This window comes from Psittacula echo, assembly GCF_963264785.1.
Source record: "Psittacula echo genome assembly, chromosome: 27".
In the NCBI taxonomy this organism is placed as follows: Eukaryota; Metazoa; Chordata; class Aves; order Psittaciformes; family Psittacidae; genus Psittacula; species Psittacula echo.
This window is the reverse complement of record NC_137762.1, coordinates 3405692-3431503: the sequence shown is the minus strand read 5'-3', so window position 1 is coordinate 3431503 and position 25812 is coordinate 3405692. Positions and strand designations below refer to the sequence as shown.

Below are 25812 nucleotides of genomic sequence, written 5' to 3'. Positions count from 1 at the left end.
AGCCCCACATTGTGCCTGTTCCCCCCCATAGCCCCACATTGTGCCTGCCCCCCATTGTGCCTGCCCCCCATAGGCCCACATTGTGCCTGTTCCCCCCCATAGCCCCACATTGTGCCTGCCCCATAGCCCCCCATAGCCCCCCAGCCCTGGCCCCCACGACACCTCCAGGCCACGCCAGCGACTCGTCTTTATTACAAAACCCCCCCATCGCTGTTCCCCATTTACAAAGGCCCCCCCCGAACCCCTCCCCTCCCCCCCCCCCCGTTCCATCCTTTATACAAAAAAATAGCACTTTGGGACCCGAACCAGCCCCAAATTCCCCCGATTCCCCCCCAAAAATGAGGCTCTCGGCCGGGCCCCCCCCAACCCCCCCCAAGCCCAGCCCCAAGAGTCTTGATAAGAGACAATGAATTATTGCCAGTGCGGGGGGCAGGGCCCCCCCCATGGCCCCCCCCCCTGCATAGACCCCACCCCCAGGGGCACAGCCATGGGGGGGGGAGGGGTGGGAATTGGGGGGCGGGGGGGGGGAGGGGGGGGCTCGGCCCTGTTGTCCCCCCCCTTCTCAAGGCACGTTTGTGGGTGTGTCCCCCCCCATCCCCCTGCGGGGGGGGTGGGGGTGGTGCAGAACGGAGCCCCCCCCCCCCCCCCCATCCGTGTTTCCATAGGAAAACAATTCCAATGGGAATGTCGGGAACCGGGGGGGGGGGGGGGGGGGGATGGAGGACACCCCAAAACCTCGGTGGGGCCGGGGTTTGGCACTTGATTCCTGCTTGGAATTGGGGGGGGGGGGGTGGAGGGTGGGGATTGCCCCCCCCGGGATCCCGGCTTCCCATGGGAATGGCGGGGGGGGGGAGGGGGGGGTTAGTGCTTCACAAGGAATTCCAATAGAAATGCTCCAATTCCTATATAAAAATATACAAATGCAAAAATATCCCTCGGGAGAGAGAGCCCGGGGGGGGGAGGGGCAGCTCCGGGCCCCCCCTCCCCCCACTGCTGGTGGGTCCGGAGCCATTGGGATAATCCCGGTGTGATTCCAAGGCTCTGGAGCGGGGATTGGGGATGCAGGGGCAAGGAGGATGCCCCAAAAGGGGATTGCAGCCCATGGGGGTGGGGGTGGGGGTGGGAGCGTTCCCGGGTTATCCCGAAGGAAAGGGAGCGGAATGGGGGTGGGAATGGGAGAGGGGGAAGGATGGAGCCTGTGGGTGGGTGGAAGAGGCCATGGGGTGGGATTGGGGAGATGGTGTTGGGTGGGATGGGAGAGATGGGGTTGGATTGGGAAGACACCGTTGGATGGATGGAAGAGATGGGGTTGGATTGGGAAGACACCATTGGGATGGATGGAAGAGATGGGGTTGGATTGGGAAGACACCGTTGGGATGGATGGAAGAGATGGGGTTGGATTGGGAAGACACCATTGGGATGGATGGAAGAGATGGGGTTGGATTGGGAAGACACCGTTGGGATGGATGGAAGAGATGGGGTTGGATTGGGAAGACACCATTGGGATGGATGGAAGAGATGGGGTTGGATTGGGAAGACACCGTTGGGATGGATGGAAGAGATGGGGTTGGATTGGGAAGACGCTGCTGGGATGGATGGAAGAGATGGGGTTGGATTGGGAAGACACCGTTGGGATGGATGGAAGAGATGGGGTTGGATTGGGAAGACACCCTTGGGATGGATGGAAGAGATGGGGTTGGATTGGGAAGACACCGTTGGGATGGATGGAAGAGATGGGGTTGGATTGGGAAGACACCCTTGGATGGATGGGAGATATGGTGTTGGATTGGGAAGACACCGTTGGGATGGATGGAAGAGATGGGGTTGGATTGGGAAGACACCGTTGGGATGGATGGAAGAGATGGGGTTGGATTGGGAAGACACCGTTGGGATGGATGGAAGAGATGGGGTTGGATTGGGAAGACACCGTTGGGATGGATGGAAGAGATGGGGTTGGATTGGGAAGACACCGTTGGGATGGATGGGAGAGATGGGTTGGATTGGGAAGACACCATTGGGATGGATGGAAGAGATGGGGTTGGATTGGGAAGACACCATTGGGATGGATGGAAGAGATGGGGTTGGATTGGGAAGACACCGTTGGGATGGATGAAGAGATGTGGTTGGATTGGGAAGACACCGTTGGGATGGATGGAAGAAGGTATCATTGGGTTGGATTGGGAAGATGTTGGGTTCAATAGAAGAAGACATCATTGGGTTGGATTGGGAAGACGCTGCTGGGATGGATGGAAGAAGGCATCATTGAGCTGCATTGGGAAGACGCCGTTGGGTGGGATGCAGGAAGACATCATTAGTTGGGATTCATGGAGCAGTCCATGGGCTCCAAACCAGCTTCCCCCATGGGCAAAGGTGGTGGCACCACGGCCCAAAGCCATCGAGATGGGGCCACCTCCACCTCTCCACCACCACTGGGAGCTCAAGGCTCTCTGGTTTTCCCATTCCAGGACTGGTTTTCCCATTCCAGGGACTGGTTTTCCCATTCCAGGAGTGGTTTTCCCATCCCAGGTCATTCCTACCCCCTCTCCCCCGCCTCTTCGCGCTCCTCTCACCCCAACATCCCTGCTCGGAACAGGGATTCCGAGGCCATGGGAAGGGCGGTTGGGATCGCGGCCCCACCACTGCCGTGTTTCGGGAATGCCATCCCGGTGCAGCACCCTGAGATCAAATCCCCATGGGAATGGGAATGGGGGGGGGGGGTATGTGTGCGCAGCCGGATGGGAGCGGGCAGAGCCTTGGAGCAGGAAGAGGAGGGTGTGGGAGGAAGGCGCCCGGAGCCGTCCTGGGATGGGAGATGCCGGATCCTGGAAAACCAAAGGGGTTTTCCCTGAGCTGCCCCGTATCCATGGGGCTTGGTTTGGGGGAGCTGCCTCCAGCCCCATCCCGGGGGGAAAAGCGCCGCCTCCTGCGGCCCGTTTTGGGGCTGATTCCTCCGAAATCGGGCAGGGATGAAGGAAAACGAGACCTTGTCCCTGAGGAGCCGCTCCGGAGGCGCGCGGAGCGGGAAGAAGGCTCTTCCCAAAGGAAGCTGCTTGGAAACCCATCCGGAAGCCCAGGGGGGATGCACAAAGGGGGGGGGGAAGAGGATCCAAGCCTCACCCAGCTCCAGAGAACAAAGAAGCCAAGGGCAGGGGGTACAAAAGAACCCGGGGGGGGGGGGGGGGGCAGTTTTCCCCTTCTCCAAGGGATTTGCTCTAAAAGGGAATCCCGGAGCAGCTCAGGCCCGGGATAAGGCATCCAAGAGAGCAGGTCCCGGGGGCAGCAGCGCCTCGGCTCTCTCCCGCGAGCCCGCTTTCCACGTTATATATATATAATAATATAGACTCCTCTGGGGGGGGGGCGGGGGGGGGAGGCTCCTCGGAAGCTTTGTTTTTGTCTTTCCTTTGGGTTTTTTTTTCCTCCTGTTTCCGGTGTTTTCCCTACGAACGCAGCGGAGAATCGCGTGTTTTCCCAAGGCGTGATGGCATCGACGGCTGAAGCGACGGGAGCGCATCCCGGGAAGGCTTTTTTTGGGGGGGGGGGGGGGATCCAGGGAGTGAAATGGGGGGGGGGGGGGGGGAACCCCAACAAATGCTAAGGTGAAGCTGAGTTATAAAAGAGAGAGAGCGAGCTCTGGCCTTGCGGTGCGGCGCCGGCGCGGTCCCATGGGAATGGTGCGGGCGCCGGCAGCAGGTCCCGGCTGCGGCGCCCGTCAGAAGCCGTTGCCGCTGATGTTGATGGACTGGAGGTCGGCCACTTGCATGACGTTGATGCCGCTGGTGGCCAGGCGGGCGATGCCCTCGGGGCAGATGGCTTCCATGGCCACCATGTTGGTGGCGATGAGGGCCGAGGGGGGGGCAGCGCCGTTGCCCTCGCCCGCGGCCCCCGTGTCCATGGGGACGGCGGAGACGTTCATGGCCACGGCGCTGCCGGCGCCGCCTTTCTTGTTCTGGTGGGTCTTGATGTGCTTGGAGAGGTGGTCGCTGCGCATGAAGCGCTTGGGGCACTCCGGGCAGGCGAACTTCTTCTCTCCTATGGGACGGGAGGGAGAAGGGTGTGAGGCCCGAGGGATGCTCCGGTGCTGGGGTCCTCCATGGAAGGACGTGGAGCTGCCGGAGCGAGGGCGCGAGGAGGGGAACGGTGGGGCTGGAGGAGAGAAGCTGCGGGGCGAGCTCAGCAGCTTGCCTGGGGGCGATGGGACAAGGGGTGAGCTCAGGTTGGAGATAAGGAAGTTGGTCCCTGCGAGGGTACAGGGAGCCCGGAATGGGCTCAACGGAGCGGGTTTGGCTGCTCCATCCCATCCGGGCCAGGTTGGAGCAGCCGTCGATCCCGGCCCGTGGCAGCTCCCAGCTCCCTCCCAACCCGACGGGAAGCAGCGGCCGCATCCCTGAGCATCCCGACCTGTGTGCGTGCGCTTGTGCCGCTGGAGCTCGTCGCTGCGGGTGAAGCGCTTGCCGCACAGCACCCAGCTGCACACGAAGGGCCTCTCGCCCGTGTGCCACCGCAGGTGAGCCCGCAGGTGCGAGGTTTTGCCGTAGACCTTGCCGCAGCCCGGGATGTGGCAGATGTGCTGCTTCTTCTTCCCTGGATCCCCAGAGCTCCTGAGGGAAAGAGGCCCACGGGAGGGCAGGGGTGAAACGATGCCGGAATGATGGGAATGGAGGGAGCGGGAATGGGGCCAAACAAGGCACTTTGGGGAGGGGGGGGGGGTGTTCAGTCTGTTCCTGCCCCTGTGTTGGGGTCATTGGGGCCGGATGGAGCAGCCTGAGGAGAGGGACTTGGGGTCCCCAGGAGCCGGCGTCAAGGAGTGCTTGAGGCCAGAGTGGGAGCAGCAGCTCCGGGAGGGGATCCTGCCCCTCTGCTGCGGGAAGGGGAGACCTGAGAGCAGCTCCAGAGCCTAAAGGGGCTGCAGGGAACCTGGAGAGGGGCTTGGGACGAGGGAGGCAGGGACAGGCCAAGGGGAATGGCTTGAACCTGCCCGAGGGGAGACTGAGCTGAGCTCTTAGGCAGAAGCTCTTCCCTGTGAGGGTGCTGGGACACTACAATGGGTTGAATGGAGAAGGGTTGGATGCCCCAGTGCTCAAGGCCAGGTTGGACACAGCGGCTTGGAGCATCCTGCTCCAGTGGAAGGGATCCTTGCCCGAGGACACATGGAGGTCCCATCCCATCCCATCCCATTCATCCCATCCCATCCCATTCATCCCATCCCATTCCATCCCATCCATCCCATCCCATCCCATCCCATCCCATTCATCCCATCCCATCCCATCCATCCCATCCCATCCATCCCATCCCATCCATCCCATCCCATCCCATCCCACCGCACCCCGCTCACCTGCCCTCGCTGTCCTTGCAGTAGGGGCAGGTACAGGCCTCCCGCCGCACTTTGCGGCCCTGCTGGGGCTGGGGGTCCGGGCTCGCCTCTCCCTCCTCCACGGCCGCGCTCTCGTCCCCCAGCGCGTCCCCGCTGGCTCCGTGCAGCCCCAGCTGCGCTCCGTGGTCACCTGGGAGCGGGGAACAGCGGGATCAGAGCAGAGGCGATGGGGATGGGGGTGCAGCCATTCCCCACTCATGGAGCCAAAGGAACGGCTTCATCCCGGCTTGCTCCTGGGCTCTGGCCCTGGGAATGCTCCCCCATCCCTGCCTCCCACAGCCCCCAGCGCAGCCGAGATCCCCCGGCTGGCTTGGAGCCGATCCCAAGGACAAACGATCCCTGCCAGCTGCCAACTATTCCAGCTATTCCGGTGCCCATTCCGGCAGCGCATCCCTGAGCCGGAGCCGGCGCGAAGCACACCGAGGGACCCGCGATGCCAAGCCTTGGGGCTGGATGAGGCAGGCCGGGAAAGGCGCAATCCCTAAATAACAGGGAGCCATCGCCAAGTCCGGAAGCATCCGCCGGGAAGATGTTATCTCCGCGCTCCGGTGCCGGGATCGCGCACAGGGAGATCTGCCTGAAGATGAAAGGGATCCGGCTCCGCTCGGATCGTTGGCAGCAATTCCCAACTCTCAACGCCATGGGAAGGGCAGGGTCAGGCCAAGGCGCTCCCGGCGCAAACAGAACCCATTCCTGTGGGGATGGGGCGCTTGAGGGTTTCCATGGCTCCCGTCGCCCACCCGTTCTTCCCAAGTGGATCATTTCCCTCCCGGCTCCGTTGCGGGATGGTTTTCCCACTGGAAAACCGGGGACAAGAGGCTCAGGGAGCGATTCCCAGCTGCCAACAGCGCCCTTGGGATCCAGCCTGGAATCCAGCCCCAGAATTCACCTTTCCCTACCAACTTCCTTTGGCCGGAGGGGAGCAGGATGGATCCACGCTGGGATGAACACTGAACATGGCGGTGGTTGAACAGGGGCACACGCGTGTCCCCACTGGCTCTTTGGGGAATGCTATCCCACTGTTGGGAATGAGGCTGTGTCAACGGGAGCATTCCCAACAAACACCCATCCGGGAGCTCTCCCATTGGCTCCAGGGGAAGATGAGTTAATGGGAAGGAACGGGCCCGGAACACCGCGGTGCCGGCTTCACTCCATCCCCTCTTCCCGGCACCTGGAAGCTGCTCCCTGACCACAAAGCGCGGTCTCCAAAGGCAGCATTCCCAAACCCCGCCGCGACGGGGACACGGATACCGGGAGGCTGCTGCTGGAGCAGCCTTTGGGAAGAAGCCCCTGCCAAGGGCTGGAACCTCCTTCCCAAGGCTGCTTTTCCAGCTCCCGTTTCCAGCAAGTGCCCAGGAACGGATCCATGGCTCCTTGGGCACCGGCTCCGCCGCGGCGCTCCCAAGGATCCCAGTGCCACGGGGATCGCTGTGCTCCATCCCCGGCTCCATCCAGCTCTGATGCTGGGAGGGTGCTGAGGCGCTGGCGCAGGGGAGCTGCGGCTGCCCCATCCCTGCAAACATTCCAGGCCAGGTTGGATGGCGCTTGGAGCACCCTGCTCCAGTGGGAGCAGGCCCTGGAGCCGGCAGCTTTGACACAAACCATTCCGTGCGTCCATGATCCCGCCGGCGGGATGGCACAAACAGGGAGGCTGGATGCAGACCCCGGCCGGAGCCCTGCCCGCATCCCCATGGAAAGGGTGGCAGCCAGAACACCCCAACAGGGAGCAGGATCCATCGCTCACCCGTGTGCAGGATGGTCCCCTCCGGAGGCAGCTGCCAGCACCGGCCGGGATGGATCCATCGGGATCAGCTCAGCCCCACGATGGGGCCCTGGCTCCTCCCAGCAGGACCCAAGGCACAGGGACAGCATCGCCATGGAGCGAAGCGGGCACGGGAAGCTCGGCTGCACTTTGCCCTCCGGTGCTGCCGCGATTCCAGGCCCCAACCTTGCCCCTCCTGCCCCCTTGCAGCTCTTGCAGGCAGCGGGCAGGGAGCCGGGATCAATCCCTGGGGATGCTGGGGACCAGGAGCGTTCCCTGCCCCTTCGCTACAAGGAGCTGGGAACTGCCCATGGAGGGGGCAAAGCAATGGGGCCTTGGGCCAGCTCTGAGCAGGGGGCACAGGGGGAGGGAGAGGGAGAGGAGGGAGAGGGGGGAGAGGAGAAGGAGAGGAAGGAGAAGGAGAGGAAGGAGAGGAAGGAGAGGAGGGAGAGGAAGGAGAGGAGGGAGAGGAGAAGGAGAGGAAGGAGAAGGAGAGGAAGGAGAAGGAGAGAAGGGAGAGGAAGGAGAGGAGGGAGAGGAAGGAGAAGGAGAGGAGGGAGAGGAAGGAGAGGAGGGAGAGGAAGGAGAGGAGGGAGAGGAAGGAGAGGAGGGAGAGGAAGGAGAGGAAGGAGAGGAGGGAGAGGAAGGAGAGGAGGGAGAGGAGAAGGAGAGGAAGGAGAAGGAGAGGAAGGAGAAGGAGAGAAGGGAGAGGAAGGAGAGGAGGGAGAGGAAGGAGAAGGAGAGGAGGGAGAGGAAGGAGAAGGAGAGGAGAAGGAGAGGAAGGAGAAGGAGAGGAAGGAGAAGGAGAGAAGGGAGAGGAAGGAGAGGAGGGAGAGGAAGGAGAAGGAGAGGAAGGAGAGGAAGGAGAGGAAGGAGAGGAAGGAGAGGAGGGAGAGGAGGGAGAGGAGGGAGAGGAGAAGGAGAGGAAGGAGAAGGAGAGGAAGGAGAAGGAGAGGAAGGAGAAGGAGAGGAAGGAGAAGGAGAGGAAGGAGAAGGAGAGGAAGGAGAAGGAGAGAAGGGAGAAGGAGAGGAGGGAGAGGAAGGAGAAGGAGAGGAGGGAGAGGAAGGAGAAGGAGAGGAGGGAGGGGAAGGAGAGGAAGGAGAGGAGGGAGAGGAAGGAGGGAGAGGGGAAGCCATCCCCAGGAGCGACACCAAAGCGCTTGCAGGTTCCAGGCCCAAGGAGGCCGGAGGAAGCGTGAAGGCCAAAGGCGGCACCAAGGAACGGCGCCGGCTCCGGCTCCTGCTGCCCTTGGCTCTCAGTTGATCTCCGCAGGGGCAGGAGGGGGCCGGCTGCAGCACGCAGGGAAAGGAGCCTCTGCCTTGGCCGCTCCTGGGGCTTGAGGCCTTGCAAAGCCAGGGACATCCCTGAGCTGATGGAGGCGCCGGGATCGCCTCTGCCCTCGCTGCTCCCTGCCTCCACCCCGGAGCCCCGAGCTCCTGTTTGCAGCCACATCCCTCAGCACAGAGAGCCGGGAATGCTTCGGGATGAGGGGATCTGAAAGCTCCAATCCAGCTCCAGGGACCCTTTCCACTGGAGCAGGGTGCTCCAAGCCGCTGTGTCCAACACTGCCAGGGATGGGGCAGCCAAACCTTCTCCATTCAACCCATTGCAGTGTCCCAGCACCCTCACAGGGAAGAGCTTCTGCCTAAGAGCTCAGCTCAGTCTCCCCTCGGGCAGGTTCAAGCCATTCCCCTTGCCCTGTCCCTGCCTCCCTCATCCCAAGCCCCTCTCCAGGTTCCCTGCAGCCCCTTTAGGCTCTGGAGCTGCTCTCAGGTTCCCCCATGGGGGTTTTGTGCCTGCATCGCTGCCACCATGAACCCGCCCTGCCCTGGGATGGGGCCTCCGCTGCAGGACTCGGGGGGGAGCCAGGATGGGCTCCTGCAGGCGGGAGATAAAGGAGCTGCTCCGGGGGAGGAACGGATAAAGGAAGGGGAGGAGGGAAACGCGGCCCTGAGGAGTCACAGGGTGCAGCACCCAACCGGTCCGACCAGCACCAACCAGCACCGACCGGCACCGACCGGCATCAACCAGCATCGACCGGCATTGACCGGCACCGACCGGCATCGACCAGCATCGACCAGCACCAACCAGCATCAACCAGCACCGACCGGCATCGACCAGCACCGACCGGCATCAACCAGCACCAACCAGCACCGACCGGCATCGACCGGCATCAACCGGCACCAACCAGCATCAACCAGCACCAACCAGCACCGACCGGCATCGACTGGCATCGACTGGCATCGACCGGCATCGACCGGCACCAACCAGCATCAACCAGCATCAACCAGCACCGACCAGCATCGACCGGTGCCAATCGGCACTGACCAGCATCGACTGGCACCGACCACCATCAACCAGCATCAACCAGCATCGACCAGCATCGACCAGCACCAATCGGCACTGACCAGCATCGACCAGCACCGACCACCATCAACCGGCACCGACCAGCATCGATCAGCATCGACCGGCACCGACCCCAACCGGCATCAACCGGCACCGACCAGCACCAGCATCACCCCCCCCCCCGTTCCCAAGCAGAGGCAGGGATCCCTTGGGATGCCTTTGGCAAAGAGCCCTCCGCAAGGAGAGGGGCGAGGAAGGGAGGGAGGAACCAGCCCAGGGGAGGAAACGGCACAGCAGGCCCGGGGCCTGATGTGTCAGGGGCATGGCCTTGGGGCCAGAGCCTGAACACAGGGGCCAGAGCCTGAACACAGGGGCCAGAGCCTGAACATAGGGAACAGAGCCTGAACATAGGGGCCAGAGGTGCCCATAGGGGACAGAGCCTGAACATAGGGGCCAGAGCCTGAACACAGGGGCCAGAGCCTGAACACAGGGGCCAGAGGTGCCCATAGGGGACAGAGCCTGAACATAGGGGCCAGAGCCTGAACACAGGGGCCAGAGCCTGAACACAGGGGCCAGAGGTGCCCACAGGGGCCAGAGGTGCCCATAGCGGACAGAGGTGCCCATAGGGGCAGAGCCTGCCCATAGGGGACAGAGGTGCCCATAGGGGACAGAGGTGCCCATAGGGGACAGAGCCTGCCCATAGGGGACAGAGGTGCCCATAGGGGACAGAGGTGCCCATAGGGGACAGAGCATGCCCATAGGGGACAGAGGTGCCCATAGGGGACAGAGGTGCCCATAGGGGACAGAGCATGCCCACAGGGGACAGAGGTGCCCATAGGGGACAGAGGTGCCCATAGGGGACAGAGCATGCCCATAGGGGACAGAGGTGCCCATAGGGGACAGAGGTGCCCATAGGGGACAGAGCCTGCCCATAGGGGACAGAGGTGCCCATAGGGGACAGAGCGTGCCCATAGGGGACAGAGCATGCCCATAGGGGACAGAGGTGCCCATAGGGGACAGAGGTGCCCATAGGGGACAGAGCCTGCCCATAGGGGCCGGAGCTGGGGCTCCCAGGGGGGTACCTCCCTCTTCCTCCCTTGCAGAGGATGCTCCGCCTGCATCCCACCCAGCACAGGGGATGCACGGAGCCCCAAAGGAGCTCAGCCCCAGCCCCACCGGCTCCATCCCGCCGGGAATTCCCAGCCTTGGATGGGGGCTGGGACCCCCCCGGACACACCAGGCCCAGGCAGGGCTTCCCAGCGCCATCCATGGACACGGAGCAGAGGGAAGCAGAGGGAAGCAGAGGGAAGCAGTGGGAAGCAGTGGGAAGCAGAGGGAAGCAGTGGGAAGCAGAGGGAAGCAGAGGGAAGCAGTGGGAAGCAGAGGGAAGCAGTGGGAAGCAGAGGGAAGCAGAGGGAAGCAGAGGGAAGCAGTGGGAAGCAGAGGGAAGCAGAGGGAAGCAGAGGGAAGCAGTGGGAAGCAGAGGGAAGCAGTGGGAAGCAGAGGGAAGCAGTGGGAAGCAGAGGGAAGCAGAGGGAAGCAGAGGGAAGCAGAGGGAAGCAGTGGGAAGCAGAGGGAAGCAGTGGGAAGCAGAGAGAAGCAGTGGGAAGCAGTGGGAAGCAGTGGGAAGCAGAGGGAAGCAGTGGGAAGCAGTGGGAAGCAGAGGGAAGCAGAGGGAAGCAGCGGGAAGCAGAGGGAAGCAGTGGGAAGCAGAGGGAAGCAGTGGGAAGCAGAGGGAAGCAGTGGGAAGCAGAGGGAAGCAAAGGGAAGCAGTGGGAAGCAGAGGGAAGCAGTGGGAAGCAGAGGGAAGCAGAGGGAAGCAGAGGGAAGCAGCGGGAAGCAGAGGGAAGCAGTGGGAAGCAGAGGGAAGCAGTGGGAAGCAGAGGGAAGCAGCGGGAAGCAGAGGGAAGCAGTGGGAAGCAGAGGGAAGCAGTGGGAAGCAGAGGGAAGCAAAGGGAAGCAGTGGGAAGCAGAGGGAAGCAGTGGGAAGCAGAGGGAAGCAGTGGGAAGCAGAGGGAAGCAGTGGGAAGCAGAGGGAAGCAGAGGGAAGCAGAGGGAAGCAGTGGGAAGCAGAGGGAAGCAGTGGGAAGCAGAGGGAAGCAGTGGGAAGCAGAGGGAAGCAGTGGGAAGCAGAGGGAAGCAGTGGGAAGCAGAGGGAAGCAAAGGGAAGCAGTGGGAAGCAGAGGGAAGCAGTGGGAAGCAGTGGGAAGCAAAGGGAAGCAGTGGGAAGCAGAGGGAAGCAGAGGGAAGCAGTGGGAAGCAGAGGGAAGCAGTGGGAAGCAGAGGGAAGCAAAGGGAAGCAGAGGGAAGCAGAGGGAAGCAGAGGGAAGCAGTGGGAAGCAGAGGGAAGCAGTGGGAAGCAGAGGGAAGCAGTGGGAAGCAGAGGGAAGCAGTGGGAAGCAGAGGGAAGCAGTGGGAAGCAGAGGGAAGCAGAGGGAAGCAGAGGGAAGCAGTGGGAAGCAGAGGGAAGCAGTGGGAAGCAGAGGGAAGCAGTGGGAAGCAGTGGGAAGCAGAGGGAAGCAGAGGGAAGCAGTGGGAAGCAGAGGGAAGCAGAGGGAAGCAGTGGGAAGCAGAGGGAAGCAGAGGGAAGCAGAGGGAAGCAGAGGGAAGCAGAGGGAAGCAGTGGGAAGCAGTGGGAAGCAGAGGGAAGCAGAGGGAAGCAGAGGGAAGCAGCGGGAAGCAGTGGGAAGCAGAGGGAAGCAGTGGGAAGCAGAGGGAAGCAGAGGGAAGCAGTGGGAAGCAGAGGGAAGCAGAGGGAAGCAGTGGGAAGCAGTGGGAAGCAGAGGGAAGCAGAGGGAAGCAGAGGGAAGCAGAGGGAAGCAGTGGGAAGCAGTGGGAAGCAGAGGGAAGCAGTGGGAAGCAGAGGGAAGCAGAGGGAAGCAGAGGGAAGCAGTGGGAAGCAGAGGGAAGCAGAGGGAAGCAGTGGGAAGCAGAGGGAAGCAGTGGGAAGCAGAGGGAAGCAGAGGGAAGCAGTGGGAAGCAGAGGGAAGCAGTGGGAAGCACAGGGAAGCACAGGGAAGCAGAGGGAAGCAGAGGGAAGCAGTGGGAAGCAGTGGGAAGCAGTGGGAAGCAGAGGGAAGCAGTGGGAAGCAGTGGGAAGCAGTGGGAAGCAGAGGGAAGCAGAGGGAAGCAGTGGGAAGCAGAGGGAAGCAGTGGGAAGCAGTGGGAAGCAGAGGAAAGCAGTGGGAAGCAGAGGGAAGCAGTGGGAAGCAGTGGGAAGCAGAGGGAAGCAGTGGGAAGCAGTGGGAAGCAGTGGGAAGCAGAGGGAAGTAGAGGGAAGCAGTGGGAAGCAGTGGGAAGCAGTGGGAAGCAGAGGGAAGCAGTGGGAAGCAGTGGGAAGCAGAGGGAAGCAGTGGGAAGCAGAGGGAAGCAGTGGGAAGCAGTGGGAAGCAGTGGGAAGCAGAGCGAAGCAGTGGGAAGCAGAGGGAAGCAGAGGGAAGCAGTGGGAAGCAGTGGGAAGCAGAGGGAAGCAGAGAGAAGCAGTGGGAAGCAGTGGGAAGCAGAGGGAAGCAGTGGGAAGCAGAGGGAAGCAGAGGGAAGCAGAGGGAAGCAGAGGGAAGCAGTGGGAAGCAGAGGGAAGCAGAGGGAAGCAGAGGGAAGCAGAGGGAAGCAGTGGGAAGCAGAGGGAAGCAGTGGGAAGCAGAGGGAAGCAGAGGGAAGCAGAGGGAAGCAGAGGGAAGCAGAGGGAAGCAGTGGGAAGCAGAGGGAAGCAGTGGGAAGCAGAGGGAAGCAGAGGGAAGCAGAGGGAAGCAGAGGGAAGCAGTGGGAAGCAGAGGGAAGCAGTGGGAAGCAGTGGGAAGCAGAGGGAAGCAGTGGGAAGCAGTGGGAAGCAGAGGGAAGCAGTGGGAAGCAGAGGGAAGCAGAGGGAAGCAGTGGGAAGCAGAGGGAAGCAGTGGGAAGCAGTGGGAAGCAGAGGGAAGCAGAGGGAAGCAGTGGGAAGCAGAGGGAAGCAGTGGGAAGCAGAGGGAAGCAGAGGGAAGCAGTGGGAAGCAGAGGGAAGCAGTGGGAAGCAGAGGGAAGCAGTGGGAAGCAGTGGGAAGCAGAGGGAAGCAGAGGGAAGCAGTGGGAAGCAGTGGGAAGCAGTGGGAAGCAGAGGGAAGCAGTGGGAAGCAGAGGGAAGCAGAGGGAAGCAGTGGGAAGCAGAGGGAAGCAGTGGGAAGCAGAGGGAAGCAGTGGGAAGCAGAGGGAAGCAGTGGGAAGCAGAGGGAAGCAGAGGGAAGCAGTGGGAAGCAGAAGGAAGCAGTGGGAAGCAGAGGGAAGCAGAGGGAAGCAGAGGGAAGCAGTGGGAAGCAGAGGGAAGCAGTGGGAAGCAGAGGGAAGCACAGGGAAGCAGAGGGAAGCAGAGGGAAGCAGTGGGAAGCAGAGGGAAGCAGAGGGAAGCAGTGGGAAGCAGTGGGAAGCAGTGGGAAGCAGAGGGAAGCAGAGGGAAGCAGTGGGAAGCAGAGGGAAGCAGTGGGAAGCAGTGGGAAGCAGAGGGAAGCAGTGGGAAGCAGAGGGAAGCAGTGGGAAGCAGTGGGAAGCAGAGGGAAGCAGTGGGAAGCAGTGGGAAGCAGTGGGAAGCAGAGGGAAGCAGAGGGAAGCAGTGGGAAGCAGTGGGAAGCAGTGGGAAGCAGAGGGAAGCAGTGGGAAGCAGTGGGAAGCAGAGGGAAGCAGTGGGAAGCAGTGGGAAGCAGAGGGAAGCAGTGGGAAGCAGTGGGAAGCAGTGGGAAGCAGAGCGAAGCAGTGGGAAGCAGAGGGAAGCAGAGGGAAGCAGTGGGAAGCAGTGGGAAGCAGAGGGAAGCAGAGAGAAGCAGTGGGAAGCAGTGGGAAGCAGAGGGTAGCAGTGGGAAGCAGAGGGAAGCAGAGGGAAGCAGAGGGAAGCAGAGGGAAGCAGTGGGAAGCAGAGGGAAGCAGTGGGAAGCAGAGGGAAGCAGTGGGAAGCAGTGGGAAGCAGAGGGAAGCAGAGGGAAGCAGAGGGAAGCAGAGGGAAGCAGTGGGAAGCAGAGGGAAGCAGTGGGAAGCAGAGGGAAGCAGAGGGAAGCAGAGGGAAGCAGAGGGAAGCAGTGGGAAGCAGAGGGAAGCAGTGGGAAGCAGAGGGAAGCAGAGGGAAGCAGAGGGAAGCAGAGGGAAGCAGAGGGAAGCAGAGGGAAGCAGTGGGAAGCAGAGGGAAGCAGTGGGAAGCAGAGGGAAGCAGAGGGAAGCAGAGGGAAGCAGAGGGAAGCAGTGGGAAGCAGAGGGAAGCAGTGGGAAGCAGAGGGAAGCAGTGGGAAGCAGTGGGAAGCAGAGGGAAGCAGTGGGAAGCAGAGGGAAGCAGAGGGAAGCAGTGGGAAGCAGAGGGAAGCAGTGGGAAGCAGTGGGAAGCAGAGGGAAGCAGAGGGAAGCAGTGGGAAGCAGAGGGAAGCAGTGGGAAGCAGAGGGAAGCAGAGGGAAGCAGAGGGAAGCAGAGGGAAGCAGTGGGAAGCAGTGGGAAGCAGAGGGAAGCAGTGGGAAGCAGAGGGAAGCAGAGGGAAGCAGAGGGAAGCAGAGGGAAGCAGAGGGAAGCAGAGGGAAGCAGAGGGAAGCAGTGGGAAGCAGAGGGAAGCAGTGGGAAGCAGAGGGAAGCAGAGGGAAGCAGTGGGAAGCAGAGGGAAGCAGTGGGAAGCAGAGGGAAGCAGTGGGAAGCAGTGGGAAGCAGAGGGAAGCAGTGGGAAGCAGAGGGAAGCAGAGGGAAGCAGTGGGAAGCAGAGGGAAGCAGTGGGAAGCAGTGGGAAGCAGAGGGAAGCAGAGGGAAGCAGTGGGAAGCAGAGGGAAGCAGTGGGAAGCAGAGGGAAGCAGAGGGAAGCAGAGGGAAGCAGAGGGAAGCAGTGGGAAGCAGTGGGAAGCAGAGGGAAGCAGTGGGAAGCAGTGGGAAGCAGAGGGAAGCAGTGGGAAGCAGTGGGAAGCAGAGGGAAGCAGAGGGAAGCAGAGGGAAGCAGAGGGAAGCAGAGGGAAGCAGTGGGAAGCAGTGGGAAGCAGAGGGAAGCAGAGGGAAGCAGAGGGAAGCAGTGGGAAGCAGTGGGAAGCAGAGGGAAGCAGTGGGAAGCAGTGGGAAGCAGAGGGAAGCAGAGGGAAGCAGAGGGAAGCAGAGGGAAGCAGAGGGAAGCAGTGGGAAGCAGTGGGAAGCAGAGGGAAGCAGTGGGAAGCAGAGGGAAGCAGAGGGAAGCAGAGGGAAGCAGAGGGAAGCAGTGGGAAGCAGTGAGAAGCAGAGGGAAGCAGTGGGAAGCAGTGGGAAGCAGAGGGAAGCAGTGGGAAGCAGTGGGAAGCAGTGGGAAGCAGAGGGAAGCAGAGGGAAGCAGAGGGAAGCAGTGGGAAGCAGAGGGAAGCAGTGGGAAGCAGAGGGAAGCAGAGGGAAGCAGTGGGAAGCAGTGGGAAGCAGAGGGAAGCAGTGGGAAGCAGTGGGAAGCAGAGGGAAGCAGTGGGAAGCAGTGGGAAGCAGAGGGAAGCAGAGGGAAGCAGAGGGAAGCAGTGGGAAGCAGAGGGAAGCAGAGGGAAGGAGAGGGAAGCAGAGGAAAGCAGTGGGAAGCAGAGGGAAGCAGTGGGAAGCAGTGGGAAGCAGTGGGAAGCAGTGGGAAGCAGTGGGAAGCAGTGGGAAGCAGTGGGAAGCAGAGGGAGAGGAGGAGGAGGCGGCTCCAGGGATGGGTGGGCTCCGGATCGTTCTTCCCTGTCCCACCCCGAGCGGATCCCATGGATCCCAGCACCTTCCCGCAGCGGGGTGCAAACAGGAGCAAGCTGGTGCCCGGGCAGGCGCCTCGGCTCCGCAATTCCAAGGCTCGGGATGATCCCGCCTGCGGAGCCGGAATCTTGCTGCTGGAAAACAAGCCCGGGCGAGCGGGAAGAGCGTTGAGCAATGGGGAGCTGGGCTCGATCCCAGCACGAGCCGGAGCCAGGGGAACCGGGAACAGGGAAGGGAAAGCAGAGGGAAAGCGAGCGGAGCCCTTGCACCCCCCTGCTCCTCCGGCACAGCATTCCCAATGGGAAGCCGAGCAGCCCTGGGTCCACCCCACGGAACGGATCCAGAGGGAATGGAGAGGCCCAAATCCGCGCCCCCCCATGGGCTCGCGGGAGCCTTGGGGATGGATCCATAGGGAACGCAGCGGGTGCCCTGCGGCCGGCAGCCCCCAGCTTTGGGCTCAGTGCACACTTGAGGAGCCCATTCCTGCTCCCAAGCCAGGCAATTCCTCAACGGTCCCTGTTTTCCAGAGGGATTCCAGGCACGGGACGGCATCCCCGAGCCAAAGGCGCCCCAAAGCGCACTCAGCACCAGCCCCTTGGCCCCCAGCGGGCGGCGCGGTACCCAGAGGGGCCCCCCAAATCCCGACTCACCGGCGGCAGCGTTGGCAATGGCCAGAGGCAGCCCCTGGAGCTGGTGGACCTGGATGCCAGAGGCTCCCAAGGCACTGAGGTTTATAGTCTGGAGGCCGGGCACGGAGGAGAGCTGGGCAGCGTTGACGGTGACGGTGCCGCTGGGGAGGGAGGCGATGGGGGTGAGCGTGGTGCTGGTGCTGCCCGTCTGGCCCAGCGACACTCCCTGCATGGGGGCCAGGGTGATTGTCTGCGCCTGGGGGTTCTGGACCTGCACGTTCTGGAGCTGGATGGTTTGCCAGCTCACCTGGCCGTTGGGCCCCACCGTGGGCGTGCGGATGATGATGGGCCCCGAGTTGGGCACGGCCTGGAGCTGCAGGTTCTGCAGGGCGTCCTGCGAGAGGGCTTGAGTGGCAAAGGTCTGCCCGGAGAGCGCCGTGGGTTGGAGGGCTTGGATGGGCTGCCCGCCCTGCACCAGCTGCGGCTGGATCAGGATCTGCTGCTGCTGCGCTGCCTGGCTCTGCTCGCCCTCCTTCTGCTGCCCCGACGGCAACGGCACCCCCGAAACCTGGCTCTGCAGCGAGTCCGAGCTCGGGCCGCTGCTGCCCCTCTGCGGCGCCTGCGCTTGGCCGCTGCTGCCCACCGTGGGGCTGGCGGCGAAATTCATGATGCCCACGGTCCCCGTGCTGGTGCTGGTGCTGGAATAGCTGTTGGCGGTGGTGAAGAAGGCTCCGGAGCCCGCCTGCGACGTGGCCGTGCTGCTGGAGCTGCTGCCAGAGCCCGACGGGGCCGCTTGGGAGCTGCTCTCCGGGGAGCTGGAGCTGCTCAAGGCGCCGCTCTGCGAGCTGGGCGCCAGGCTGGCGGCCACGCTGTTGACGGGCAGCAAGGTGATGTTGCCATTGAGAGCCACGGGCACGTTGGCCACGTACTGCGCCTGCCCCGCCAGCGCGTTGTTGGCCAGCCCCACGCCCTGGATGGGCACGGCCTGCTGCAGCAGGTTGGGCATGGCGATGAGGTTGCTGGTCCCCGCGCGCCCCGTCAGGAGCTGCTGGTTGGTGCCGGGGATGAGTTGGAGCTGCCCGGATGCATCCTGCTGCACGTTGACCTGCGCCGGCGCCGCCGCCGCCGCCGCGGTGAACTGGAGCTGCTGCCCGTCGATGGTTTGGAACTGCGGGATAACCTGGTACTGGATGTTGGGAATGACGCCCGGCAGCCCCGCCAGCACCTGCTGGTTCTGCAGCCCCGAGGCGGCCGTCACCACGTAGGGCCCCGCGCTCACCGGGCGGCTCTTGGCGCCGTCGCCGCTGGTGCCGTTGGTGCCGGGCTCCTTGGGGCCCGGCGCGGTGCTGGAGGCCGTGGAGATGATCTGCCAGCCATTGGCCGAGTGGGCGAGCTGGGCAGCGGCGGCCGTGAGGTCCAGGTCGCTGCTCCCGCCCGGCTGGCCCTGGGAGCTGTTGGAATTCTCATTGGGAGACTCGATCCGGCTGCAGGTGGCGGCCAAAAGGGCCAGCGGGGAGGGCTGGGATTCCTGCGGATGGGAAGCGAAGGAGGGGTTAAAGAGGCTGGGATTCCCTAGGGAAGGAGGGGTTAAAGAGGCTGGGATTCCTTGGGAAGGAGGGGTTAAAGAGGCTGGGATTCCCTAGGGAAGGAGGGGTTAAAGAGGCTAGGATTCCCTAGGGAAGGAGGGGTTAAAGAGGCTGGGATTCCCTAGGGAAGGAGGGGTTAAAGAGGCTGGGATTCCCTAGGGAAGGAGGGGTTAAAGAGGCTAGGATTCCCTAGGGAAGGAGGGGTTAAAGAGGCTGGGATTCCCTAGGGAAGGAGGGGTAAAAGAGGCTGGGATTCCTTGGGAAGGAGGGGTTAAAGAGGCTGGGATTCCCTAGGGAAGGAGGGGTTAAAGAGGCTGGGATTCCCTAGGGAAGGAGGGGTTAAAGAGGCTGGGATTCCCTAGGGAAGGAGGGGTAAAAGAGGCTGGGATTCCTTGGGAAGGAGGGGTAAAAGAGGCTGGGATTCCTTGGGATGGAGGGGTTAAAGAGGCTGGGATTCCCTAGGGAAGGAGGGGTTAAAGAGGCTGGGATTCCCTAGGGAAGGAGGGGTAAAAGAGGCTGGGATTCCTTGGGAAGGAGGGGTTAAAGAGGCTGGGATTCCCTAGGGAAGGAGGGGTAAAAGAGGCTGGGATTCCTTGGGAAGGAGGGGTTAAAGAGGCTGGGATTCCCTAGGGAAGGAGGGGTTAAAGAGGCTGGGATTCCCTAGGGAAGGAGGGGTTAAAGAGGCTGGGATTCCCTAGGGAAGGAGGGGTTAAAGAGGCTGGGATTCCCTAGGGAAGGAGGGGTTAAAGAGGCTGGGATTCCCTAGGGAAGGAGGGGTTAAAGAGGCTGGGATTCCTTGGGAAGGAGGGGTTAAAGAGGCTGGGATTCCCTAGAGAAGGAGGGGTTAAAGAGGTTGGGATTCCCTAGGGAAGGAGGGGTTAAAGAGGCTGGGATTCCTTGGGAAGGAGGGGTTAAAGAGGCTGGGATTCCCTAGGGAAGGAGGGGTTAAAGAGGCTGGGATTCCTTGGGAAGGAGAGGTTAAAGAGGCTGGGATTCCCTAGGGAAGGAGGGGTTAAAGAGGCTGGGATTCCCTAGGGAAGGAGGGGTTAAAGAGGCTGGGATTCCTTGGGAAGGAGGGGTTAAAGAGGCTGGGTTTCCCTAGGGAAGGAGGGGTTAAAGAGGCTGGGATTCCTTGGGAAGGAGGGGTTAAAGAGTCTGGGATTCCTAGGGAAGGAGGGGTTAAAGAGGCTGGGATTCCTTGGGAAGGAGGGGTTAAAGAGGCTGGGATTCCTAGGGAAGGAGGGGTTAAAGAGGCTGGGATTCCTTGGGAAGGAGGGGTTAAAGAGGCTGGGATTCCTTGGGAAGGAGGGGTTAAAGAGGCTGGGATTCCTTGGGAAGGAGGGGTTAAAGAGGCTGGGATTCCTTGGGAAGGGAAGGGCAGGGGAGGAGCGGTTGAGGCTGGGCCGGGCCGGGCGCAGCAACCAGAGGGAAGCGGGCGCAGGGAGGAGCAACCCCGCTTCCTGCCCCCCCCGGCCCCGGCCCCGGGCCCTCGGGGAAAAGTCCTCGGGGAGGCGGCCTGGCCTTTGCCACCGGGGACAGCGAGGGCCGGGAGCGGGGCCGGGGCCTCCCCGCCCGCTCTCACCTGCGCCTCGGCGCTTCCCGTGCTGCTCGCGTCTCCGTCGCCCTTCTCGGCCTTCATCGCCGCCATCTCGTCGGGGCTCTCTTGGTCTGCGCGGGGGGGAAGCGGCACCGCCGGTTACCGGACATGGCCGGGCCGAGGCCGGGAGAGGAGGAAGAGAACGGGGCGGGGAGAGGGGAACGGGACCGGGATCGAGCGGCCCCGGCAAGCGCAGGAGCTGCCAAAGCGGAGCTGGCAGCGGGACAGGGCCCGGCCCCGCTCCAGCCGCCGGCTCCTCCCCTCCCGGGCCTCCCCTTTGCCTTCCTCCTGCCGCGGCCCCTCCGCGGATCCACCCGCGGGATCCCCTGTGCCGGGATGCCCCGAGCGGGGCCCGCCGTGACCCCGCCACCGAGCCGGCTCCAGCGGGCCCCCCAACCCCGCTTCCCCGCGGCCCCAACCGCATCCGCCCCTCGCACGCCGCCGCCCTCGGGGGAAGCGGGGCAGGGCCGGGCCTCCCCCCCCCCCGCTCTCGGTGCCTGCGATCCCCCCCCCATGGCCGGTGCCCCCCCGTTATCGGGGCCGCCCCATCTCTCCCCCTCCTCCGCTCCCGGCCCGGCCCGGCCGCCGCGTCCCTCCCCCGAGGCCTTCCCCCTCCCCCGGGTCCCTCCCCCGGCCCCGGCCCCCCCCCGCCGCCATCCCCTCCCCGGCTCAGCTCGGCGAGGCCCGGCCCGGGGCGGAGCCGCCTCTGGCCCCGCCGATCGCGCCCCTCTCGGCTCTCCCCCCCCCAAGCCCACAGCCCCCGGGCCCGTCCTCACCGCTCATGGCGCGGGGGGGCCGAGCGGGGCGCGGCGGGGCGGGGGGCGGGCGGGCCCGGCGCTGCGAGGCGGCCTCACCCGCGGCCACCGCTGAGGCGCTGCTGAGGGACGGAGCGGCGCGGCCCCGGCCCCCTCGGCCCGCCCCCTCTGCCGAGCCGGCCAATGGGGAGCGGCCGAGGGCGGCGGAGTGACGCGAGGCGCAGCCAATCGGAAGCGAGGGCGGGACGAGGAAGGAGGAGGGAGGCGGGCGGTGGGGGGGGGCCGGCGGAGGCGGGGGCCAATGGGAGCCCGCGCGGGCTCGCAGGGAGACCCCGTATGGGAGAGGCGGTGGCGGCGTGGGCAGCGGAGTGATGGGCGGGAGCGGCAGCCAATAGGAGGCGGGGAGGCGGGGAGGAGGAGTGACGGGCAACGGGGCCCGCCAATGGGCAGCGCGGATGGCGCCGAGGGGGAAGGCGGGCTGGCGCGATGACATGCACGCTGGCCAATAGCCGCTAGGGAGGCGGTGCGAGGCTGGCCAATGAGGACGGCGGTCTGTCTCAAACTGGCCAATAGCGGCCGAGGGGAGGCGGGGCGAGCGGCCGGGCTGCGCCCTTGGAGGACGGCGCCGGGAAGGTGGCGGAGGAGGAGGCGCCATCTTGGGCTGGCTCCGCCCCGGCCGCGCCGAGCGGGACCCCCGGAGCCGAGCCCGGCCGCGGCCGCAGCAGCTCCGAGCCCCGGGAGGCGCCTCCGCGGCGCCGCTTCCCTTCCCCTCCCTCCCCGTCACGACCCCCGCGGCCCTATCGCGACAGCCGCCATGGCGGCGGACACGTTCCTGTCGCGACATAAACCCCGCGCCGTGCCGCAGCAGCCTGCCCGCGATAGCGGGGTCGGGATATGGGGGGGGGGGGGGCGCGGTTTAGCGGTGGTTTTGGGGTGTTTGATAGCAAAAACCCCGCTTTCCGGGCCCCAACTGGGGGGCTCGGTACCGGGGGCCGTTATCACGTTTGATATCAATTGATAGCGCCGCCGCCGCCGCGCTGTGATGTCCGGATGCGGCCCGCACCGGGGGCACCGGGGGGCATTGACCCCGTTCCCCACCCCCCCCCGTCGTGGCTCTGCTGCCCCCTGGCGGAGCCGCCCGGCGCTGCGCGGTGCCCGGGGCCGTTCCCTGCTCCCAAGTGTCCCGATGGGATCCCCATGGATGTTCCCTGTCCCCGTCCCTGCCTCTCCCAACGCTCTCCTGTTCCAGCCTGGCCCCATCCCGAGCCTGGGGGGTGCGGAGCGGTGTGGAGGCAAACCGGGACGGGAGCAGGGACACCGGGATGGGAGCAGGGACACTGGGATGGGAGCAGGGATACCGGGATGGGAGCAGGGACACTGGGATGGGAGCAGGGATACCGGGATGGGAATGGGCGCACTGGGATGGGAATGGGGGCACTGGGATGGGGAATGGGGGCACTGGGATGGGAATGGGGGCACTGGGATGGGGAATGGGGGCACTGGGATGGGAATGGGGGGCACTGGGATGGGAATGGGGGGCACTGGGATAGGGAATGGGGGCACTGGGATGGGAATGGGGGCACTGGGATGGGGAATGGGGGGCACTGGGATGGGAAGGGGGGGCACTGGGATGGGGAATGGGGGCACTGGGATGGGAATGGGGGCACTGGGATGGGAAGGGGGGGCACTGGGATGGGGAATGGGGGCACTGGGATGGGGAATGGGGGGCACTGGGATGGGAATGGGGGGCACTGGGATGAGAAGGGGGGGCACTGGGATGGGAATTGGGGGCACTGGGATGGGGAATGGGGGGCACTGGGATGGGAATGGGGGCACTGGGATGGGGAATGGGGGCACTGGGATGGGAATGGGAGGCACTGGGATGGGGAATGGGGGCACTGGGATGGGAATGGGGGCACTGGGATGGGGAATGGGGGGCACTGGGATGGGGAATGGGGGGCACTGGGATGGGGAATGGGGGCACTGGGATGGGGAATGGGGGGCACTGGGATGGGGAATGGGGGCACTGGGATGGGAATGGGGGGCACTGGGATGGGGAATGGGGGGCACTGGGATGGGGAATGGGGGCACTGGGATGGGAATGGGGGCACTGGGATGGGAATGGGGGCACTGGGATGGGGAATGGGGGCACTGGGATGGGAATGGGGGGCACTGGGATGGGAATGGGGGGCACTGGGATGGGGAATGGGGGCACTGGGATGGGGAATGGGGGGCACTGGGATGGGAAGGGGGGCACTGGGATGGGGAATGGGGGCACTGGGATGGGGAATGGGGGCACTGGGATGGGAATGGGGGGCGCTGGAATGGGGAATGGGGGCACTGGGATGGGAATGGGGGCACTGGGATGGGAATGGGGGGCACTGGAATGGGGAATGGGGGGCACTGGGATGGGGAATGGGGGCACTGGGATGGGAATGGGGGCACTGGGATGGGGAATGGGGGCACTGGGATGGGAATGGGGGGCACTGGAATGGGGAATGGGGGGCACTGGGATGGGGAATGGGGGCACTGGGATGGGGAATGGGGGCACTGGGATGGGAATGGGGGGCACTGGGATGGGGAATGGGGGCACTGGGATGGGAATGGGGGCACTGGGATGGGAATGGGGGGCACTGGAATGGGGAATGGGGGGCACTGGGATGGGGAATGGGGGCACTGGGATGGGAATGGGGGCACTGGGATGGGGAATGGGGGCACTGGGATGGGAATGGGGGGCACTGGAATGGGGAATGGGGGGCACTGGGATGGGGAATGGGGGCACTGGGATGGGGAATGGGGGGCACTGGGATGGGGAATGGGGGCACTGGGATGGGAATGGGGGGCACTGGGATGGGAATGGGGGCACTGGGATGGGGAATGGGGGGCACTGGGATGGGGAATGGGGGGCACTGGGATGGGGAATGGGGGCACTGGGATGGGGAATGGGGGGCACTGGGATGGGGAATGGGGGCACTGGGATGGGAATGGGGGGCACTGGAATGGGGAATGGGGGCACTGGGATGGGAATGGGGGCACTGGGATGGGGAATGGGGGGCACTGGGATGGGGAATGGGGGCACTGGGATGGGGAATGGGGGCACTGGGATGGGAATGGGGGCACTGGGATGGGGAATGGGGGGCACTGGGATGGGAATCGGGGCACTGGGATGGGGAATGGGGGCACTGGGATGGGAATGGGGGGCACTGGGATGGGGAATGGGGGCACTGGGATGGGGAATGGGGGCACTGGGATGGGAATGGGGGGCACTGGGATGGGAATGGGGGGCACTGGGATGGGGAATGGGGGCACTGGGATGGGGAATGGGGGGCACTGGGATGGGGAATGGGGGCACTGGGATGGGAATGGGGGGCACTGGGATGGGAATGGGGGGCACTGGAATGGGGAATGGGGGGCACTGGGATGGGGAATGGGGGCACTGGGATGGGGAATGGGGGCACTGGGATGGGAATGGGGGGCACTGGAATGGGGAATGGGGGCACTGGGATGGGAATGGGGGCACTGGGATGGGAATGGGGGGCACTGGAATGGGGAATGGGGGGCACTGGGATGGGGAATGGGGGCACTGGGATGGGAATGGGGGCACTGGGATGGGGAATGGGGGCACTGGGATGGGAATGGGGGGCACTGGAATGGGGAATGGGGGGCACTGGGATGGGGAATGGGGGCACTGGGATGGGGAATGGGGGGCACTGGGATGGGGAATGGGGGCACTGGGATGGGAATGGGGGGCACTGGGATGGGAATGGGGGCACTGGGATGGGGAATGGGGGGCACTGGGATGGGGAATGGGGGCACTGGGATGGGGAATGGGGGGCACTGGGATGGGGAATGGGGGCACTGGGATGGGAATGGGGGGCACTGGAATGGGGAATGGGGGCACTGGGATGGGAATGGGGGCACTGGGATGGGGAATGGGGGGCACTGGGATGGGGAATGGGGGCACTGGGATGGGGAATGGGGGCACTGGGATGGGAATGGGGGCACTGGGATGGGGAATGGGGGGCACTGGGATGGGAATGGGGGCACTGGGATGGGGAATGGGGGCACTGGGATGGGAATGGGGGGCACTGGGATGGGGAATGGGGGCACTGGGATGGGGAATGGGGGCACTGGGATGGGAATGGGGGGCACTGGGATGGGAATGGGGGGCACTGGGATGGGGAATGGGGGCACTGGGATGGGGAATGGGGGGCACTGGGATGGGGAATGGGGGCACTGGGATGGGAATGGGGGGCACTGGGATGGGAATGGGGGGCACTGGGATGGGGAATGGGGGGCACTGGGATGGGGAATGGGGGCACTGGGATGGGGAATGGGGCACTGGGATGGGGAATGGGGGCACTGGGATGGGGAATGGGGGCACTGGGATGGGGAATGGGGGGCACTGGGATGGGAATGGGGGCACTGGGATGGGGAATGGGGGGCACTGGGATGGGGAATGGGGGGCACTGGGATGGGGAATGGGGGCACTGGGATGGGAATGGGGGCACTGGGATGAGGATGGGGGGCACTGGGATGGGAATGGGGGCACTGGGATGGGAATGGGGGGCACTGGGATGGGGAATGGGGGCACTGGGATGGGGATGGGGGCACTGGGATGGGAATGGGGGGCACTGGGATGGGGAATGGGGGGCACTGGGATGGGAATGGGGGCACTGGGATGGGAATGGGGGGCACTGGGATGGGGAATGGGGGGCACTGGGATGGGAATGGGGGCACTGGGATGAGGATGGGGGGCACTGGGATGGGAATGGGGGCACTGGGATGGGAATGGGGGGCACTGGGATGGGGAATGGGGGCACTGGGATGGGAATGGGGGCACTGGGATGGGGATGGGGGCACTGGGATGGGAATGGGGGCACTGGGATGGGGAATGGGGGCACTGGGATGAGGATGGGGGGCACTGGGATGGGGAATGGGGGGCACTGGGATGGGAATGGGGGCACTGGGATGGGAATGGGGGGCACTGGGATGGGGAATGGGGGGCACTGGGATGGGGAATGGGGGGCACTGGGATGGGAATGGGGGGCACTGGGATGGGGAATGGGGGGCACTGGGATGGGAATGGGGGCAC

The 25812-nt window shown here is 64.2% G+C and overlaps 1 protein-coding gene across 2 annotated transcripts; it reads right to left on the bottom strand.

Moving 5' to 3' along the window:
* Positions 1 to 413: 413 nt before the first annotated feature.
* Positions 414 to 20867, bottom strand: SP1 (Sp1 transcription factor). 2 transcript variants are annotated; one of them, XM_080635307.1, is made up of 6 exons: positions 19948 to 20372; positions 16801 to 18307; positions 5333 to 5501; positions 4399 to 4598; positions 3937 to 4029; positions 414 to 3859 (listed from the first exon to the last, which is right to left on the bottom strand). In XM_080635307.1, exons 1-6 carry the CDS (start codon positions 20011 to 20013, stop codon positions 3438 to 3440), a joined length of 2457 nt encoding a protein of 818 aa, XP_080491433.1. In that variant the 5' UTR covers positions 20014 to 20372; the 3' UTR covers positions 414 to 3437. The 2 variants fall into 2 exon arrangements, with proteins under 2 accessions (XP_080491433.1, XP_080491434.1); XM_080635308.1 differs by adding an exon at positions 20739 to 20867 and having other exon boundaries at positions 3593 to 4029; positions 19948 to 20033.
* Positions 20868 to 25812: the final 4945 nt, after the last annotated feature.